Source organism: Microcaecilia unicolor, chromosome 1 (genome assembly GCF_901765095.1).
Source record: "Microcaecilia unicolor chromosome 1, aMicUni1.1, whole genome shotgun sequence".
NCBI classification, from domain to species: domain Eukaryota; kingdom Metazoa; phylum Chordata; class Amphibia; order Gymnophiona; family Siphonopidae; genus Microcaecilia; species Microcaecilia unicolor.
This window is the reverse complement of record NC_044031.1, coordinates 581,033,938-581,056,343: the sequence shown is the minus strand read 5'-3', so window position 1 is coordinate 581,056,343 and position 22,406 is coordinate 581,033,938. Positions and strand designations below refer to the sequence as shown.

At 43.6% G+C, this 22,406-nt stretch overlaps 1 protein-coding gene across 2 annotated transcripts in view; it reads right to left on the bottom strand.

Annotated features, from left to right (window-relative positions):
• Positions 1 to 20,615, bottom strand: part of FAM91A1 (family with sequence similarity 91 member A1) — a 138,285-nt gene extending 117,670 nt beyond the window's left edge. For both annotated transcript variants that reach the window (XM_030218861.1, XM_030218872.1), the window contains exons 1-2: positions 20,337 to 20,615; positions 13,033 to 13,117 (exon numbers count right to left, since the gene is read on the bottom strand). In XM_030218861.1, the coding sequence (XP_030074721.1) occupies positions 13,033 to 13,117; positions 20,337 to 20,408 (157 nt within the window). In that variant the 5' untranslated portion in view covers positions 20,409 to 20,615. The remainder of the gene's footprint in view (positions 1 to 13,032; positions 13,118 to 20,336) is intronic.
• Positions 20,616 to 22,406: the final 1,791 nt, after the last annotated feature.

Sequence of the window (22,406 nt, the reverse complement as noted above, 5' to 3'; positions counted from 1 at the left end):
GTCACATTCTAGGATTTTGTTTTGAGTTTGCCGTCTTCCTTCCTGTGAATAAAACAGGAGCCCTTGCCCAACACCTTCAATAAATATTTGCTTTCACTTGCAACCTCTACTTCACGGTACTACAGCCAAAATTGACAATTTGGCACCTGTTCAGCCTTTGTGTAACTCCATGAGTAGGTGGGAATCTTGGTATACTCTGACACTCGGTCTCTTGCATCATTGAAACACTGGGAAAGAAGTTGGCATAAGCATCGAACTTGGGATAACATTTCATGTTAGAAAGCAATAGCTCAGTCTTGATTAACTGAACAGCAAATTCTTCTATGTTGCTCAGTCTTTCTCCAAGTCCTGTTTCTCTCCAGCGAGGACTGATTTATCTGCTCAAGATCTAGCAGATTATTTTCTGGTAAAGGTGGAATTTTCACATATTTCCTTGTGTCCTTTGATTTCAATCATTGTATCGACTGCTTTGGCTTCTCCACCTGAACAAATCCTTGTGAAGGAAGATTCCATGCTGGGGACAACCAAGGTTCCGTCTATAATATTTTGAGGGAGACTGTTACATTTTTGAATTGCGCCACTTCATCTTATGACCGTATGCCTTCTTTTGTGCTCAGGAAATTTGAAACTTTATTTTTTTGCTCTCTCTCTATAGCATAGTGGCTTCAAGTATACATGGTGAGATTGTTCCTCTAGCATGGAAGACAGCCTCTATTGAGTCTTTTTAAAGGATCATAAACAATCTGCAGCACTGGTGTTTAACTATTGTCTGGTATCTAATTTACCTTTTGTGAGTAAATGTATGGAAGTGTTAGTTTTTAATCATCTCAAGAATTTTCTAGAGAGGACTTATGTGTTATACCCTAGTCAGACAGGGTTTAGAAGACATTTGTACGACTGTTACTATGTAAGCCGCATTGAGCCTGCTATGTGTGGGAAAGCGCGGGGTACAATTTTAATACATAAATAAATTATAGCACTGAGACTGCAATACTTGAACTAACAACCTTGCTGAGGCCCTGTTATAATGTCTATAGATCTGACGGCTGACTTTGATGTTGGAATTATCGGGACTTTACTTTCATGGTTTCACTTATATTTTCAGGATCGACAATGTGTTGTTCATTGGTGAAATACTACATCACAGCCATGTGGTGCAGGGGTGCCACAGGGTTCCATCCTGGCAGAGGTTTTAATATATTTTTGGCCCAGGGCCCTGGGATTTTCACCTTTTGTAAATCCTGATATCCAGTTGTTAAGGTTAAGCCTCGGGATTCCCAAGATATCCTACATATTAATCAAAACTTGGAACAGATATCTGACCGGTTATCTCAGCACTGGCTTAAATTGAATCCCAGTAAGTCAAAAGCTTTGCTCTTCTCTAGAAAGGATTTACCATCTTTTGGGACGGATTTGTTATTGGCACATGTGCCAATCACATAAAAGGTCCCTGGTACACATCTCACCATTACCACCTTATATTGTATGGGGAGCCCTCCAAAACCCACCATAAACCTACTGTACCCAACTACACACCACTACAATAGAAATTATAACTGCAGGTGTCACCTATATATAGGTATGGTCGGTTTTTGGTGGGTTTTTGAGGGCTCACACTTTCTACCACAGGTTTACCAGTCAGAGTGGGATACAGGCTTGGGTCCCCTTCTCTACAGTCCATTGCGCCGACCACTAGCCTACTCCAGGGACTTGCTTGCTGCTATAACTGGACTGGCCATATCATCTGAAGCTGTCAGAGTCTGATAAGTACTGTTTCTTTCACATCTTTATTTTTTTCGGGGGGGGGGGGGGGTATGCTTTAATCCTTCCAGTGGTTATCTGGTCATTTAATGCACCTTTTGGTCACTTAGTCGTAACTGAAACAGGTCCGTCTATTATGTCCCTAGACGTTTTCATTTTGTTCCATTATTGCAGAAAAGCATCCATCTTTTGATGCTACCCATATCTCACCCAAAACACGCCCCCTTGAAATCTGGGCAACCGTGGGGAAAAACATCTAAAATCAGGGTGCTGAAAATTGTAACTTGGACTTTTTGAGAGAAAAATGTCTTTCTGCCACATTATGACGTTTTTCGGACACCTTGTTTTGATTAATAAGCCCCATAAGCTTCTTACGTGGATCCATAAGATTTCTTTATACCGTCATTTCATTTATATATATATATATATATATATATATATATACACACACACACACTAGGAAAAAAGGCCAGTTTCTGACTGAAATGAAAAAGGCACTAGCAAGGTAATGACCTTCTGCCATTAATGTTTTGTAAAGAATTGTTAGGATAAATGTATTGTCATGCTAATGAATAATTGACATTGTTGTATTATGTCTAATATCATTTTATGTTTTGTTTGTTATTTTATTATATTTTGGTTTTGTGTGAGATTGACAGGTGGAGGGGGGCCGGGGGGGGACTGGGATCCTGCATCAGTGTGTGTGTGTGTGTGAGTGACAGGGTTGTCTGATACAGAGAGAGAAAGTGGCGATGTTGTATCCATGTCCTGTGTGGGTGAGATTGACAGGGGGAGGGGGGCGCAGGGGGGAGGTTGTAGGGGGCTGGGAGGCGAAGGGGGGAACTGGGAGTGGCCATGTTGTATCCATGTCGTGTGTGTGTGAGATTGACGGGGGGGGGGGGGGGGGGGGGGGAAACTGGGATCTCGTTTTGCCTCATCTCATGTGTTGGGGCTCATTGTGAGCCAAATCAGATGTGTGTCTGTTTTGTTTTTTTTGTTTTTTTACAGCAGCTTAGTGCTTCTTTGGTTTAGAGAATGACAGGGGGAGGTGTGCGAAGGGGGGAACAGGGATTGTGCATCAGTGTGAATGTGTGTGAGAGGGTTGATGGTGGCAGGGGTGGGAACTGGGATCTCATTTTGGCTCACCTCATTGTGAGCCAAGTCAGATGTGTGTCTGGTTTTTTTTTTTTTTTTACAGCAGCTTAGCGCTTCTTGTGTTTAGAGATTGACAGGGGGAGGGGTGCGCGGGGGTTTGTAGGGGGTGGGGTGGTGTGAAGAGGGGGAACTGGGATCGTGCATCAGTGTGCATGTGTGTGAGAGGGTTGATGTTGGTGTTGGGGGGGGGGGGAACTGGGATCTCGTTTTGGCTCACCTCATGTGTTGGGGCTCATTGTGAGCCAAGTCAGAGGTGTGTCTTGTGTTTTTTGGGGTTTTTTTTTTACAGCAGCTTAGCACTTCTTGTGTTTAGAGATTGACAGGGGGGGTTATAGGGGGGGTCGGGGGTGCGAAGGGGGGAACTGGGATCGTGCATCAGTGTGTATGTGAGTGAGAGGGTTGATGATGGAAGGTGGGGGCAGGGTTTGCTAACTCTGAGGCTGCATCAGTGTAATTGTCTGTTGGTGTGTGTGAGAGTATCAGAGGTGGGGGCAGGGTTGTAAACTCTGAGGCTGCATCAGTCTATAGCTGTGTGAGACACAGTTTATTTTCAGCCTAACCTTCTTTGTTTCTCCTGGCTGTGCTCCTCTCCCTTCCATTTGCTTCAGCGGGGTTTTTTTTTCTATCACTCAGCCTGACTCAGTGAGTGAGTCGTTAGGGGGGGTGTGGCTTGGTGTGCGACCTTCTTTGTTTCTCGTCGCTGACCTCCTCTCCCTTCCCTTCAGCGGGTTTTTTTTTTCTATCACTCAGCCTGCCTCAGTGAGTGAGTCGTTAGGGGGGGTGTGGCTTGGTGGGCGACCTTCTTTGTTTCTCGTCGCTGTCCTCCTCTCTCTTCCCTTCGCATCAGCTGGTGTTTTGTTTTGTTTTTTTTTGTTTTTGATCACTCAGCCTTCCTCAGTGAGTGAGGTGTTAGGTGGGGTGCTTTTTCGGCAGTTTTGCTGTTTCGGGCTGCTTGCGGAACACCTTGATGCTGTTTGATTTCGTTTGTGGCTCGTGTTTGACAGGTCGCGTCTTTTTCCATAGCAACATGCTGACGTCATCGGATGTGTACTGTTGTTGCGCCATTGGCGGGTTTTTAAAAAATATTTTTTGGTCCTCCGTGACTCCGCCCTCGACATCATGACATTTGACGCAAGGGCGGGGCATACAGTCATGGTGCAACTGCGATCTACACCATAACGGAAATTGGAGATTAGGATGTGGCTTCATTAGAACGTTGGGGTTGTGAATTATGTCCGGAAGGGGCGTGGCTGAGGACTTGTCTATGAGTGAGGGTGAGTGTTGGTGACAGCCTACCCTAGGAACAGTAGATTCAGTGCTTCACAGAACTTTGGAGGTGAGATTTATTTATATAGATGTATGTACCAGAACGGGTACTTAGATCCAGTCAGCATAATTTTTGGTGCTTCCGTCTCTTCAGACTGTTTATCTGGCTACTACTAGACAGCAGATCTTCTTTGTTGCACCCCAACCCTTTGGAACAACTTGCAAGGTTTAGGGTAGCTTTGAAGACATATTTGCTTACTAAGGGCTTTTGCCACTGTGCAGTACTTTCTTGAAGCAGGGGGGTGACACTGGGCCTGCAACACAGCAATGTGGACAAAATTGATTTCGATTGGAAACTCAAAACTATACAAATAAAAGATACCAAACCAAAAGGAACATAAAGGCAAGCTATTTTGAACACGCTTTAAAACATTTTATCTTAGTCAAACAAAAGAATATATGCTGAAATACTCAGCAAGGTCCACGTGGTCCCTAGGGGCAGAAATAACTGATAGCAAAAGAGTTGCTACTTTTGTATTTTTTTTATCTGCCAGCCACTATCAGCAATTCAAACAGCAAAAACATAATGGAAACAAGGCAGAAATAGCTTTAATAAAGCCATTTTTATTTCCAAAGAGTATTTAGTGCTGTAAAACAATGATATGCACACTGAATTCAACGTTTCAAACAAACAACATTTTGTTTAGCTATGCTGAAATGTTTGTTTTCAAGTTGTCGGATGGCTACAGAGGTAAAGAGCAGCTCTGCATATGGTTGTATAGAGATAACTCCTAAACCAGTGCCAAATCTTTCACCCTTCACTTAGAAGTCACATGGGAGATTGAGAATTTTCTTTTTTAATCTGCAAAAACGCATTGTCCAAGGTCAGAGAATTAGTTCCCAAGTATGTACATGCCTACATTTAAGTGGAATACAAACAGCTATCAGAGCTAAGCTAGGACTTTTTAACAAGAAAAGAGAAGATGTATTAGAAAATGTATCTATAAAACATTCATGAATCTATTCCACCCTGCTGTTCTTTGGATACTCAAAGAAAATAAAACGGAACGAGTGAAAGAATTAAATTTGCAAATGACACAAAACTATTCAGAGTTCTCAAAACAAATGCAGATTGTGAAAACTGCATGAAGACCAGGTATCCAAATGGCAGAAGAAATTTAATGTGGACAAAGTGATGCTAGGGTCCACCTTAGGCGCCAGCACTCAAGAAAAAGATCTAGGTGTCACTGTAGACAATACGCTGAAATCTTCTGCCCAGTGTGCGGCAGCAACCAAAAACACTAACAGGATGATAGGAATTATTAGGAAACAGACGCAAAATAAGATCAAGAATATTATAATGCCTCTGTATCGCTCCACAGTGTGACATCACCTTGAGTACTGCACTCAATTCTGGTCGCTGTATCTCAAAAAAGGTATTGCAAAATTAGAAAAGGTTCAAAGAGCAAACAAAATGAAAAAGGGGATAGAACACCTCTCACATGAGGAAAGGCTAATGAGGTTAGGGCTCTACAGCTTGGAAAAGAGACGGCCAAGGGGGGGAAGATGATTTGCGGTCTATAAAATCCTGAGTGGTGTAGAACTGAATCGAGTTTTCACTCTTTTAATAAGAACAAGGATCAGGGGACACTCAGCAAAATTACATAGAAATACTTTTGAAACAAACAGGAGGAAATTTTTTTCACTCAAAGAATAGTTAAGTTCTGGAACTCACTGTCGGAGGATGTGGTAATGGAAGTTAGCATATCTGGGTTTAAAAAAAGGCTTGGACAAGTTCCTGGAGGAAAACTCCATAAACTGTTATTGAGATGGACATAAGGGGAAGCCACTGCAAGCCCTGGAATGGAATGTTGCTACCAACTGGGTTTCTGCCAGGTACTTGTGATCAGGATTAGCCACTGTTGGAAACAGGATATTAGGCTGTAAGCTCTTTGAGCAGGGACTGTCTTTCTTCTATGTTTGTGCAGCACTGCGTACACCTTGTAGCATTATATAAATGCTAAATAGTAGTAGTAGTAGGCTAGACGGACCACTGGTCTGACCCAGTATAGCTATTCTTATGTTCTTATTAGCATTACCACTTTCCCTCAAACGCTTAATAAATGTTTATTTCTTTTGAAATTAAGTGTTTGTAGAAGCAGAACAGCAGCTACAGGTCTTTAGGGTGCAAACAGGAGGCAACCAAAGACAGAATGTCAACCACTTCTCCTGTGAGATCTTCACAGCAATGTTAGGAAATGGAAGCAGAGAACAAGGGCGGGGGGGGGGGGGGTGAAGGACTCAGAATAACTATCTTTGTTTCCTCTTTAATAAGAACAAAAGTACCAAAATATGTGTACAATAAAGTACTGAAAACACACAAGGAAACTTTAGCAAGATAACTATCTGAACAGATTATCAGATGGTGTTTACACTGGGAAAATTACAAACAGCAGTTGGAGAAACCAGAGGTGTTCAAAATAAAATTTAAAAAATACTGCATAGCTAAGTAATAGTTTGAGGAGCTTCCACAAGTACCAAAGTAAGTTTTAATTTCTACACAGATCTGGTAAATTAAAACCAGTAATAAATAGGGTCTTATTTACTAAGCAGGGGAGGAAGTGGGGAAGAGACCCAGGACACCCGAGTTTAGCACCCCAGAGGCTGGAGAGGAAAAAATTGATCTCTTCCTAGCCTCTATACTGGATTCCCCCAGCACAGAAGGGTAATTTTTTATTTTTTTTTTAACTAGAGAGAGAGAAAGACTAATGGGCTCACCTTTCTACCGCCTGCTGGAGACTGAGAAAATACTGAAGCTAGGGTCACATGGCTCTCTATTGGCTCTCTAGAGTCAGAAGTTTCTCAGTCTCCTCCTGCTGGAAGGCGTGCACAACCCATCAGTCCAACCCTGGGCCAGTCCGGAGGAACGCTAAGGAAGCTCATTTTGCTCTTAACATTACAATTATATGGCACTTCAATTGTTAATGTGCATTAGGCTAACAGCTAATGCGGAAAACGGCAGAAAATGAATGGAATGGGTGGAGATTGCGCCTTACATTTTACATGGCAGATTATTCAGGTGGCACTAACTGTACTGCATTGTTATAGTAACTGCACCTTGCTTTCAATTAATGTGTGATAAAGAACTTTTCTCTGTGTTAACTGAAAGGCAAACTGTTGGGAACACAGAGCATTTGCGGTTACCATACATTATTTTGGCCATTAACCCATGGAGGGGCATAATGGAACAGAAACGCCTATCTCCATGGGCGTTAATCTCCGAGAACGGGTCCGTGAAGGGGCGGACCGAACCGTATTATCGATAAAAAATAGACGCCCATGTTTTATTCGCCAATGTGTGAGCTGGGCGTTTTTGCTTTTCAGCGATAATGGAAAAGGAAAGTGCCCAGCTCAAAAACGAATAAATCCAAGGCATCTGTTCATGGGAGGGGCCAGGATTCGTAGTGCACTGGTCCCCCTCACATGCCAGGACACCAACCGGGCACCCTAGGGGCACTTTTACAAAAACAATAAAAAAGGTAAAAGAGCTCCCAGGTGCATAGCACCCTTCCCTTGTGTGTTGAGCCCCCCAAATGCCCCTCAAAACCCACTGCCCACAAGTCTACACCATTACTATAGCCCTAAGGGGTGAAGAGGGGCACCTACATGTGGGTACAGTGAGTTTGGGGGGGTTGGACGACTAATAAGCATTAAGCAGCACAATTGTAACAGGTAGGGGGGATGGGCCTGGGTCCACCTGCCTGACGTCCACTGCACCCCCTAACAACTGCTCCAGGGACCTGCATACTGCTGCCTGGGAGGAGGGTATGACATTTGAGGGTGAAAATAAAAGTTGTGAAACATCATTTTTTTGTGGTGGGAGGGGGTTAGTGACCACTGGGGGAGTCAGGGGAGGTCATCCCCGATTCCCTCTGGGGGTAATCTGGTCATTTAGGGCACTTTTTGGGGCCTTATTCGTGAAAAAACAGGGTCCAGGAAAAGTGCCCTAAATTCTAGCTACAAACGCATCCATTATCGGCGAAGGGCGCCCATCTCTGTTCGGGTGATAACCACGCCCCAGTTCCGCCTTCGACACGCCTTCGACACGCCCCCGTCCACTTTGTCCGCATCCGCGACGGAGTGCAGTTGAAAGCGTCCCAAATTCGGCTTTTGATTATACCGCGTTATTCGTTTTTGTGAGATAAACGCCCATCTCCCGATTTAGGTCGGAACTTGGGCGTTTTTCTCGTTCGATTATAAGCAGGATGGTAACCCCAAAATCTTACTGCACTTTAATAAGAAGGCCCTGTAGTGTAGAATGGGTAAAAGTGATTCAATTTTTCATTCTTTCGCAAAGTACAAAGACCAGGGGACACTCAATAAAATTACATGGAAATACATTTAAAACAAACAGAAGGAAATATTTTTCACTCAAAGAATATAGTTAAGCTCTGGAACTCACTGCTGGAGGATGTGGTAACGACAATAAGCGAAGATAAGTGCCGTTTGATTGATTGAAATTTTTTGCCATTTTTTTAAGTAGCAGTGAATGAATTGAACTGGTGCTAGTTTAAACAGTTTATCACTAAGAAAGTTTTGTGAAATTGGTGCTGGTTCACAGTGTATCATTAAGAAAGTATTGTGAAAGATACCAGCTTGATAGCACTTACGTGGCTCTATAATTATAAATAAAATGAGTAACCCAATGAAAGAAGTGCTATACCACTAGGCAACAGTACATCTGAGTGCCAAAGACAGTGGGTAAATCTGAGCGTAGTCAGAAAATATATAAAAATTATTATCACAACAAATGGTAATAACAATAGAATGTTGGAAAGAAATGAAACAGGCGCTAGCAAGGTTCTACACCCCCCTCCCTGTCCTCCAAGTTCCAGCCCCCCCACTCCTCCGAGTTCCATGCCCCCCTACCTCCTGCCTTCCCTCCCTCTCCTCCGAGTTCCAGGATCCCCTGTCCCCCTCCCTCCCTTCCCCTCCGAGTTCCAGACCCCCGCGACTCCCTGCCTCTCTCTCTGTCCCCTCCGAGTGCAAGCACGACCTGTCCTCCGGCAGCCCCTCGCCTTCCTGCGTGCCGGCTGTAATTTAAAAATTCTTACCTCGGGGTCTGGCATCAGCAGTGAAGGCGAGTGGCGCATCAGACTGCCTTCCCATGTGTCTCAGCTCTGCCTCTGGTCCCGCCCTTCCGGAAACAGGAAATGAGGACGGGACCAAAGGCAGAGCTGAGACACATGGGAAGGCAATATGAAGTGCCACTCGCCTTCACTGCAGACGCCGGATCCTGAGGTAAGAATTTTTAAATTACAGCCGGCACGCAGGGAGGCGAGGGGCTGCTGGAGGACAGGTCGTGCATGCACTCGGAAGGGAGAGAGGGAGGCGCAGGGCTGTGGAACAGGGGGGCCGTGGAACTCGAAGGGGAGGAGGGGAGGGGGAGGGGCGTCCTGCAACTCGAAGGGGAGGGGGGACTGGAACTCGGAGGAGAGGGGGGCGATTCTCTACTCACCTCCACTGGCTGGTGCTGGCTTCCCTTCCCTCTCACTGATCCGCCCTCTGACATCATCACCAGGACGGACCAATTGGAAGTGTGTTATGAATTCAGCCATCCAGATGGAGGTGCAAATTATTATATAGGATTATTATTATCATTCTTTAATTAGGTAGCAGTGATCCTGGTTCTAGTAGAGGATTATATACTATTAATTTACCAGAGACTATTGGATATTTATTTTTTCGTTCTTATAAAAAGACAAGCAACAAAGCCCATTTCGTGAAAAATGAAACGGGCCCTAGGAAGGCTCTTATCTAAATGATTTCTCCTCTCTCCCCTTCCCTCCGTGTCCCGCGATTATGGCCTCCGCTCCATGTCCCGCAATTCTCCTCTGCCCTGCCCTCCCCTCCCATGTGCAGCGATCCTCCCCTGCCCTCCCATCCATGGCCAGTGACTCTGTCCTTCCTGCCGCCGTACCTTTAAGCTGTTCACCTTACCTCAGATCACAGTGGCAGCAGGCTCGGCTCATGTCGCCTCCAGCCTTCCCTTGCCTTCCCTCTCTGTGTCCCACCCTCCTCCGACGTCATTTCGTCTTTTCGCGAGGGTGGGACGCTGAGAGGGAAGGGAACGCTGGAGGCGAGCTGACGTCAGCATGCTGTTACGAACCCAGCCAGCCAACCATCCAGGGAAGCAGAGTTACCAATTATTATATAGATATGCTACTGACCCCCTCACATCCTCAACAAAAAGGGTGGTTTTGCTGGAGTGTTTCAAGTCAGCGTTGTGATTCCCACATTAATGGGGAAAGGTTAAGCTATGTATTGCTAGTATCAGAAGAGTTTTAATAGCTCTGCTCAACTGACATAACTCTAAAGAAGAAATAAAGCAGTCTCCACTTTCATACTGAGAAATGCCAGCTTCAATGCTTTGGGACTCCGATGCAGTAAGCAGCATTATTTTTAGTGCACCAGTTTATTCCTGGATTTTCCTGCGCTAATCTTACTGCTAATGCAGTAAGAATTGTTTAGTACAGGAAAATCAGAAGGAAAACCACTGCATTAAAGGGATACACAGTGGGCATGCAGAATACTGAACAGCACATTGCTCTGAATGTGAAAAAAAAAGGATTGTTAAAATTTTAAATGGTTTTTCAGTCTTCTCAGTGCTGAGTAAAATGCAGTGCAGAAACAAAAAGGTCATCTGACATGTGGCGGGGCATAATCGAACGGGGACGACCATCTCTAAGGGCGCCCATCTCTGAGGACGTCCCCGAGAAGGGGTGGGGCATCCCATATTATTGAAACAAGATGGGCGTCCATCTCTCGTTTCGAAAATACGGTCGGGGACGCCCAAATCGCAACATTTAGGTCGACCTTAGAGATGGTCGACCTAAATGTTGAGATGGTCGACCTTAGAGATGGATGACCTCTGTTTTCACCAATAATGGAAACCAAGGACGCCCATCTCAAAAACGACCAAATCCAAGCCCTTTGGTCGTGGGAGGAGCCAGAATTTGTAGTGCACTGGTCCCCCTGACATGCCAGGACACCAACCGGGCACTCTAGGGGGCACTGCAGTGGACTTCAGAAATTGCTCCCAGGTGCATAGCTCCCTTACCTTGGGTGCTGAGCCCCCCAAAACCCCCTCCCCACAACTGTACAACACTACCATAGCCCTTATGGGTGAAGGGGGGCACACATTTACCAGCACAAGTGTAACAGGTAGGGGGGGTAGGCCTGGGTCCGCCTGCCTGAAGTGCACTGCACCCACTAAAACTACTCCAGGGACCTACATATTGCTGTGATGGAGCTGGGTATGACATTTGAGGCTGGCATAGAGGCTGGCAAAAAATGTTTTTTAATTTTTTTTTTTTTTTTTGGGTGGGAGGGGGTTGGTGACCACTGGTGGAGTAAGATGAGGTCATCCCCGATTCCCTCCGGTGGTCATCTGGTCAGTTCGGGCACCTTTTCAAGGCTTGGTAAATGGGCATCCTTCTCTTTTGAAAATGCCCCTGATAGTGTGACATTTCACCTCAAATGACCCACGATCCCTAATACTCCAAATAGATCTCCGGACCCCCACAGTGGTCCAAATAGGCACCTCGACCTCCAACCCTTGAAGATCTTTTATGGCTTAAGTGGCTCCCTGAACTTTCTATCCCCAACCCACATAAAAATCCTGGTGTCTTAAATGGACCCACAAGATCCAATAAAAACTAAGAGTAAATGTAGTTGAATTTTAATCTTCACACTTTTCTTTTGTCTCTAATGCAGTTCAAGTTTCTTTCATTCATCTTAACTACTGGTGACTTAAATTGATCCCACATCCCCCCCCCCCCCCCCAGATCCTTTGACCCTCCCCCCATCTGTCTCTAAAACTGGGAAGCAGGAGCAATGTCCGCTTGATCTACCTCTGGACTATAATTTATTGAAAATATGTTTATTGAGTAAATAAAAGCAGTAAAATACAAAGCGAGTCTGGTACATATTTTGACCAAATTAACCCCCCCAACCTCCCTCTCCCTTTCCGTCAAACTTCATAACAGACAATAGTAACAAGGTAACATCTTGACGACTCCACCAATCGTGGAGAGCCTGTGTTTTTATAGCTGTCCACAAGATCTGGCACTATATTTTAAAACGGCAGAACCTGACCCCTAGCAGAGCATCGGGAAGTACAGCTAGGGGTCAGACACCACCATTTTCCAAGATGGCAGTGTGAAGACAAGGGCACTTATGGATGTCTCTCTACACCAGACAAATACTATTGGTCCCAGGGAGGGGGTCCACCTGTATCAAATGTCTCTGGTCTCATCCTGAGTGTGAGAGCTGTTTGTCATCAAGTCAGGTTGTACCCGTTTCTTCTCTTAGTGCCTTGGGAAAGAAGTCCTAATTAGTTTCAGGACTTGGTCATATGTGTGTGTTTTCTACCCTGCCTCAACCGGTACATAAATACTCAGTACTTTGCCATCATTTTGGGTATATTAGCAGAACTACATTGTCTCTGATTTACACTGTTTTACTGCTACCAAACAATAACATTAGCTTTTACTTCTCTAATACATCTGAGATTTGTTCCTGTACCAGTACTTCAGGCTATAAGTATTTGGATTTAACTTCAGTGGGAAGTCTTATTCTAACCAGAGTGCTACCTTTCATACGCCCCTAGATTGCCTGACCTCTACCTGAGACTAGGTAGTTGTAGTATTAGTCCTAAGATATGAAAGATTCTCTACTCAATAACAGAGAAAAAAAAACTTCCTGTGGTCAACTTCACTGTCTCGTTGCAGTATATTTGAGTTACAAATTTACCAATATGGACAATGACAAAAAAATGTACAGACTCACCTAAGTTATTTCTGTAACGCAATTGATTTCGGATGCTGTAGAGTACCACATGTTTTTCATATTCCTTCTGTGAATTTCCAAGACTCTATGAACAGAAAAGTTCAAAATGATTTTTCATTAATTTTTCACATGCCACACAATAAAATGCCCTTTACGTAGACTTTCTAACTCCACCATTCTTTTGGGGGGGCCATAATAAAATGGGCTAAATAAATTTGGAATCTGTCAGTTGAGAAAGACACTGAGGAGTAATCTTGAAATTGATGAATAGTCAACAAAGGGCTCTTTTACTAAGCCGCGTAGGCGCCTACGCGTGCCAAAATGGAATTACCGCCGAACTACCGCGTGGCCCTTGCGGTAATTTCATTTTTGACATGTGTCCGCTACAAGCGTCCGGAAAATAATTTTTAATTTCTGACACGTGTAGCGGACGCACGTCAAGTGGCATTCTACGCGCGTAGATCATTACCGCCCGGTTAACGCGCGAGACCTTACCGCTAAGGCAATGGTTGGCAGTAAGGTCTCAGACCCAAAATGGAAGCGCAGCAGTTTTCATTTTGCCACATGTCCATTTTCGGCAAAAATTTTTAAAAGGCATTTTTTTTACAGGTACGCTGAAAAATGGATCTGCGTGCACCCAAAACCTGTGCTTACACTACCGCAGACCATTTTTCAGCACATGTTAGTAAAAGGACCCCATAATTACCACACTAAAAGACTACAGAAGTAGTAATCGTAGGCCTCACAATGATCTTCCTTATCAGTTTTATTAACCCAGAGCGATTAACTTTGGAATCACAGCCTGACCAAGGCAATGTCTAGGTGGTGCCAAACTGTTTACACTTTACAACAATGGACCTGATAAATGCCCCAACGTATATTCAAATACATCAAAATTCCCTTATTCCTTCCCCTAATCTATATCTTTGAATAACTATTCAAGAATTCTTTCAGTAACTTCATGTTCAACATGTTTAGACCTTTGCTTCAAATTCAATTCATACAATAAATATATGCAGCTTGATGCTTCATCCAGGAGTATTGGAATCAGCTCAACTGTATTTTCTAACTTATTGCCTATTAAAACAATTTTTAGGAACAGAGCTAAATTGAGTTAGGTGTGAAAATTTACGTGTGGAGTAGTAGAGTGGCAGGCTGTGAACCAGGGAAGCCCAGTTCAAATCTCAATGCTACTCCTCATGACCTTGACAAGTCGCTTAACCTCCATTGCCCCAGGTAGAAACTTAGGGGCCCTTTTACTAAAGTTCAGCACACGCTAATCTAGAGATAGGAGTATCTAGTGAGGTAATTAAATTTGCTGACGACACAAAGTTATTCAAAGTTGTTAAATCGCAAGAGGATTGTGAAAAATTACAAGAGGACCTTTTACGAGACTAGGAGACTGGGGATCCAAATGGCAAATTATGTTTAATGTGAGCAAGTGCAAAGTGATGCATATGGGAAAGAGGAACCCGAACTATAGTTAAGTGATACAAGGTTCCACATTAGGAGTCACTGTAAATACAATGTAAACTACTTTGAATGTAGTTGCAAAAACCACAAAAAGGCTGTATATCACGTCCCGTTCCCTTTCCCCCCTCACAGCCCTATAACTGATGGAGGTAGTTGGGTGTTTGTTTCAGTGCTAGTTGCTGTTGCTTTGAGGCATATTTTCAAAGCACTTAGCCTTCAAAAGTTCCATACGTTTCTATGGAACTTTGGAAGGCTAAGTGCTTTGAAAATATGCCTCTTTGTCACCCAAAGACTGACTTGGGTGCCCAGCTGTGACAATGCAGAATTATATGGATTTGGGAGGCAGTAGCATGCCTGAATGACTCCCAAACTACTGATTGGTCTAGTGCCTCTATGCCTGCAACCACTTCAGGATCAGACAGAGGGTGGAAGGCCAAAAGGAAAGGGCACCTGAGGTCTATACACTGTTCTTATGCATTGAGAAACGTCAAAGTTCTTGGTTAGCCACGCCATTTGAGACACACTGCAAGGCTGATATACTAACCTGAGGGAATTCTCATTAAGTTTTGCTATTCATTCAAATAAGTTGGCTAAAGGCTCCGTTTACTAAGCAGCTCTGTAAGTACGCACCAACGACAGAAACACCATTATATCTCTATGGGTGTCTCTAGCATTAGCACGCACTAAGTTTTAGCGTACGCTAAAAAGTTGGCACAGCTTAGTAAACAGGGCCCTAAGAAAATAACAAGTGAAATTTAGCTATGAGGACCAGCCAAAAAAGAACTGTACATATGGAGGAGATGTAAGTATCATTTTTACAAAAACCAGAATGCAAAAATGTTTTCATATACCTTTATTCAAAAATGTCATAAATAATTAGTTGCTTTGTCCACTTCAAGATAAACTTTCATACATAACAGACTACTGTGAAAGTTTATTATACAGAGAACTCAAGTTGTAATTTATTTTTTCACAAATGGGCCTTAAGCACACAAACTTGCAAAACCCTCAAATGCATCTTAGTACATCAGCCTCTATTTAGTTCTTTGAAAATATATACAAATTGTTGTGCCAATAACTTCCTTGAATTTGAGTGCATGTGTGTACTTTTTCCCCACACTCCTCTCATACCCTTCCCATTCCTAACATGTTCTCGATTTTGTTGACTTATGTACTTTATTGTACCTTTCTTTTCTTCCTTTAAACAACTAACTTGAAGACCTGAAAGACGGTACAGCAAATTATAAAAAAGAAACTAAATATATACTTAATGTTATAAATTTAAAGTTATAGCAAAATACAAACTGCTATTAAAGATACTATTCCAGCAATTCCCAGAGCTTTGCTATGTACACTTTAGCCATCACTTCTGTTATCTATATAACTTTCTCCAAATTAGTACATTTTAATACATGATTCATAATATACTAAGGGCTTCGTTTACAAAGCCACGCTACCGATTCTCTCTGCAGCAAATGAGAGAAAGCCCAGTCAATTCCTATGGGCTTGCTCTCATTCGCCACGTGGGAATCGCTAGTGTGGCTTTATAAAAGAAGCCCTAAGCTAAGAAAATAAAGATACTACTAGTCTTTCCATTACCTACACTTCAAGATATTTGGTGTTAGTTCCCACAAAAAAATATAAGAAATATATTTAGTTCCATAAAAAGATTACACCTTTTAAATTTCCATATTAGATATTCAGAAATGGCAGAGAAATGGGAAGCTTATGAAAAATTCAGTCTGCTACAGTAGCAGTCTACCCCTTCAACCTAACAAACTCAACTAATATAATCCTCAATATCCAGTTACCCATCTTTCTTTTAGGTCCGTTTTCAAAGGACAGGTAACATGAATACTACCAGATGCTCTGGCAACAACAATGCACTGTTTCAGGATATTTGTATCAAATAATGCAGATGTCACATTAGTCTATTTACATACCTAGAAATTAAGGGGCCCTTTTACTAAGGTGCCTAACACAGCTTAAAATGGCATGGGGTGCGCTCAGGCATCCTGTGGTAAGTACCAAATTAGTGCGCACTGATCTGCAAGCTAAAAAATGTTTGGCTTTTTTTTGGGAGGGGGCATGGCTGGGGGGCAGAGCATGGGCATTCCTAAGCAACATTTAACACATCTACAATAGTGCGCACTAACTGGTTACAGCAGGATTACCATGTGAGCCCTTCTTACCACCTACAAAATGGGAGGCACTAAGGGGGAAATTCTATATATGGCACTTGGAAAATCCACACAGAACTCATTCTCGCCTAAGAGTATTGTACAAGATTTATTTATTTTACATTTGTACCACTTGCTTTCCCACTCATGGCATGGTATATAGAATACGCTTAGTTGATATCCTAGCATCTAAAACTACGCATATCGATTCAGACCAACAAAAGCCTGGCGTAAACCCCAGCGTGCCTGGATTTACGCAGACTGGGTCATATTTTATAACGGTGCCCATAAATTTGGGAACGCCCATGAAATGCCCATTTCCACACCCATAACCATGCCCTTCTGAACTACGCACTACAGAATTTAGGCACAGTTCATTACAGAATATGCTTAGTGAGTAATGCATTTAATTTCTAATTATTACTATTAACACAAAGCTCCCACTGCAGTGTGCAAAGAGGGTAGAACCCCTGGGGGGAAAACGCCTCAAAGTGCCTGGGTGAACAACAGTCCCCTCGGCAATTTGTTGATCCTGTTGACCAATCTCTCAGTCTTAAAGGGATCCACTCTTCATCACAGGCAAAAAACCACCTCAAAGATACTGATGAACAGCAAAGGAGATCTATAGGTTGGGACACTTCCTCATTGATTATTCCTCCTAAAGGTTGCTGCTTAAATCGTTGCTATTTGAATGTTAAACTTTTGATTATGCAAACAAAATCATTAAAATAGCAGAGGATTCTGAAGAATTGTTAAAGGATCTGTCAGAATGGAAATCTGGGCAGATGAAATTAAATGTGGGAAAGTGCAATGGTAAAACCTATTCCAACCACAGCTATAAAAATATGCCTGGTTCCATTTGAAGAGTCACCAAGGAAAAGATCTTTGCATCATTGCGGATGACACGCTAAAATTCTCAGCTCCAGGGCATGGAAGATGGAACACCTCCCTTGTGAAGAAAGGCTAAACAAGGCTCTTCAGCTTGGAAAGAAGATGACAGATGAAATTTAATAAGAGTAGCAGAGAATAATTAAAGTTGGGACACAACATCTCTATGATTCCAGGCCGCAAGAAGGTTTAGGTTTACCTTGCCTTAGACGTTATAATCAGGCTTGTCTTTTGCAACATCTCAGGGATTGGTTGTTTGGTGCCAAGCAGTTTACTCCTACGCAATGGGAAAGGGAATAATTGTTTATACCTTGGCATTTTAATTTTCTTTTGCATACTCAGACAAAACGTTTCCCTCGCTCTTGTCGTAGGAGTGTATTGCTGAAGTCATTGAGGGGTATCTGGCGGGTTCTTTTGAACTGTTGGAATCAGAAGCCGAATGTTAGTAATTTATTACCACAGAGTTAAAGATTTTTCACCAGGGCTGGAATCTGGATGGTTTAACAGATAGGCGGACATGGGCATTGTTTTGATTGAGAATTTTCTCAACGAGGAAGGTGTATTTTATTCTTTTCAGGATTTACAGCAGAGGCCTTCCCTAACTCACACAGATTATTTTGCTTATCGGCAGTTTCACCACTATTATACTAGCTTAGAAAACAAGACTGTGCATACAAGGCTAGGTCAGAAAATTTCAGGTTTTTTTGCAAGGAGATGCTTTTGGTCAGGTTTCTGTATCTTATCTACATAGAGCTTTGGTTTCTCTTCTCCCTCCATGGGAGTATGGTCCTCTTAAGGAGGCTTGGAGTAGGGATCTAGGGTACGAACTGCAGGGAGTGGATTTTCAAAAATTGATTAAAGCTATTCCAAAGCAGGTTGGTAATGCTGAATTTCAAGAGAGTCAATACCGAATACTCCACACAGCATATATATCACATCATCAGGCTGCCAGAGCAGGTTGGGTCCTGCTGGTCAATGCTCCAAATGTCAGCAGGGGGACAATACCTTTTTTCATGCCTTTTGGTGATGTAGTGGCATTCAAGCATTTTGGAGGTCGCATCATCGATACTTAGGAATTCTTTTTGGTCATCGTGTAGTCTTTACTTGGAATGGGAGTCTTGCAGAATAAATGGGAGGCATATGGGATCTCGGACAAAAATTTGCGCTTATTACTATGTAAAGCTTACTTAAGCACTGGATGCAGGAGGAGCCTCCTTCTTTTAGGTTCTGGAGGCATAGACTGCATGCGCTTATGATGTGGAAGGCAAGGGCTGTTCGGAATTCTCCAAAGGGACGAAGGGCTTTCATGTCTATCTGGAACTGTTACTTACAAACTATTTCCCATCAAGCAAGAAGTGCAGTATTGAATAGATTTCAGAGTGTTTCCTAAGTTGGTACTGCTATGTTGGGTGTTATTTTGGGGGTTTTCTGCTTGGGTAGGGAAGGGTGGAATGGGAATACTAGATGTTCTCCTTTCAACGATGATCTAGGGTCATAAGAGTCCAGAGACCAGGTCATCTCAGTGTATGTTTCACTTATGGGTACAGTAGGGTTGGGGGGGGGGGGGTGTTCTTGTATGCAACCATTATTTTGACAGGGAACCGGGGTAATGAGGGGAGGGTGTGGGAGTATCTCATAAAATAAAAATGGGATCAAGTGTTATCCAGCATTTTTCAGTTTGATGTTTTTGCTTATTACTCTGTTTGATTGTTGTCTTGTAATTGCTTGCTGTTCTTGTCTAGAACTGATATTTAGTTGTCTGATGTTGGATATGTTTGATCCTGAATAAAAATCGTTACAGCTTAAAGTTGGGACACTACTTCACGTTTTAAACAACACTAAAACAAGAAAACACTTCACAAAACTAACGATAGACTGAAAAGTGGAGGAGTGGCCTAGTGGTTAGGGTGGTGGACTTTGGTCCTGGGGAACTGAGGTCGATTCCCACTTCAGGCACAGGCAGCTCCTTGTGACTCTGGGCAAGTCACTTAACCCTCCATTGCCCCATGTAAGCCGCATTGAGCCTGCCATGAGTGGGAAAGCGCAGGGTACAAATGTAACAAAAAAAAAGTTAGAGAAAGTATATTTCAGGCACTAAATTTAAGTTATGGAACCTGTTGCTGGTGCAAGCGATCAAGGAAACTGACATAGTGGGGTTCAAAGAAGGATTAGACAAGTTTCTGGGGGAAGTCCATAAGATATTAATTAGGTCGCCTCGATAAACACACCACTTATGCCTAGAAATTAACTATGAAAAACTGATCTACATTTTGGGATCTGCCAGTTGTTACGGGACAGTGGCCCGTTCAAGTCACAAGATGCTGGGTTTGAAAGATCTTGATCTGAGTTATAATTGCTTATCAGAACAAATTATGTATGACAGGCGAGTATGATTCTGGAAGGCTAGAACGGGTATTAGATTAGCTCACTACAAGTACAGCTATCACTTCCAGCTGTGGGAACGGCCCCTACACCCTTCACCTACTGCCTTCACTCTTTCAGTGTCATTTTTTCCTGAACTCTCTGAGTTCTTATCGTTAGTACTAGAGTCGATGGTTTATTTCTTTTTTCACTTTGCATACTCGAGGGAGGGGGTGTAGGAAATGATAGGTCACACTGTCACGAAACTAAGTAAAGAATCCTCTCCCTTCTGGGTGGGGGGGGAGAAAAAGAGGAGAACGATAAAATCCTAGCCTGTGCCTCCAGGTGAAAGCCCCGCCGCGTTAGTAGCCAGGAGAAGCTGCGACCCCCGGTATCGAGTACCTGTCTGATGTTGGCCGGCAGCTTGCTCCAGGGATAGTTGTGTCGGATGTGAAATTCCACGTCAATGTTCATGACGAGCACCTCACTCTGTCCGGGGCACAGCCGGGGCTCGAGCCGGGTCCCTCCACACCGACCGTCGCCAGTTTAGCTCAGCTCAGCCGCCCCTCGGGTAAATATAAAGCGCCTTCCGCCACTTAACTCTCCCTTGTCGCCCACCTCCCCTCTACAGCCACTTCCTGCTCAGAACGAGAGGAGGAAGCAGGCACTAGCACTGCTATGTCACTTCCTGTTACGCACCACTGGTCCTCCGAGGACCGAAGTGGATGGTGGTGACAAGGAGGTTGGATGGAAAACCTCCTTGAGCCAATGTGTAGCCCAAGGAGGTTACGTTGAGAAACATGAGACGGCATGATGTGAAAATGTTCAAGCCACTTATGCTGATCTCTATTTCTCCTTCCCCGTGCAACGCCATCCCCGTACACTCAAAACAAAGCAAACAAATCCATGAGCTGCTGCATCCACGTTGTCGTTCTTTATTGGTAGCATTTTTATTTCATCACACGTATATTTTCTAATATGCCAGCTGTGCAGAATACGGATGTACACAGAGGAAGGATAGTACAGAATAACTTTTTCATAGGTGGAGTACTAATTTATTATAAACCGTAATAGTATGTCATTTGGAGGGGCTGGTTATAGGGAGACCCTAGCCGTGATATTCTTGCAGAGATTTTTTTTCTCCTGGTAACATGGCCACTAAAACAGATATCATGTTATGAGAATCAGGTGGTCAACATTCAGAGTTTCTATCTATATATTTATTACTTATTTATTTATGACATTTATATCCCACATTAACATGAATTAGGTTGAAACCTGGAAGCATTTAAAATCTTTTTTTCTGTGCCTAGATCAAAAAGGAAGATGGTGTGTGGGAACTTGCTCGTTTTAATTGTGGAATACAGTCGTATATTATAAAAATGACTTAATATTGTTATTACTTCTATTTAAGGAATTATATGAATAGTGAGGGCAGTATCTCTCTTCATGCAGAAATCCAGGTCAGTCTAAATGTGCCAACATTTTCTAGTTCTGTGGTATATATTTATTTATTCTTCAAGTCTGGGTGTAAAAGTCAATATTTGGGGGGGGGGGGGTTAATCTGTCTACTGGTGGGGTGGTTAAACAAATTGGTATAAACTGTGTTGTTTATGACTATATGTTTTGTACTGCTTGGGGCCTACTGATCTGTACATCTGTTGTGTTATTTTGGTGAGTAAAAACAGTTGGGTGCAGGGTTGCCAGGTGGAAAATTTTTTCCCCACCCAATCCAGCCTAAAAACAGCCCAAAACCCGCCCAAACTCAAACCCCGCCCCTGACACCCCCACCCCCGCATCATCACCCCCGCCGTCACCGGCCCCGCCCCCGCCGTCACCGGCCCCGCCTCCCTCGTCATCGGCCCCGCCTCCCCCATCATCGGCCCCGCCCAGAACATCACTAACCCCGCCCAAAACGTCACTAACCCCGCCCCCGCGGCTGAAAAAACCACCTGAAAACCGCCCAAAAGAAAAAAAAGAAGCCCAAAAAACCGCAACCCGCCGCGGGCAAAAATTTCCCGCTGCGGGTCGCGGAAAACCGCCCAATTGGGCGGTAAAACCGCCCACCTGGCAACACTGGTTGGGTGGGCTTATAGGGAGGGAGGGAGGGAGAGAGAGAGGGGAGTATGGGAGGGGAAGGTTTCTTAGGCTATGTTCTCTTTAAAGGTTTGTATTGTTCTGTTTCCATATCATCATGCTGATCAATCCATAGACTGGTGGGTTGTGTCCATCTACCAGCAGGTGGAGATAGAGAGCAATCCTTTTGCCTCCCTATATGTGGTCATGTGCTGCCGGAAACTCCTCAGTATGTTCTCTATCTCAGCAGGTGGTGGTCACACACAGCAAGCAGCAGCTCTGGCTAGGTCTCCAAGCCTAATTTTTAGGTTTTGTTGAGTACCTGGGGTTGAGGGCTCTTCTTGAGCAAGTGCAAACCTGGTGGTGCCAGGTCCCTTCTTTTCTCCCCCCTCCCGC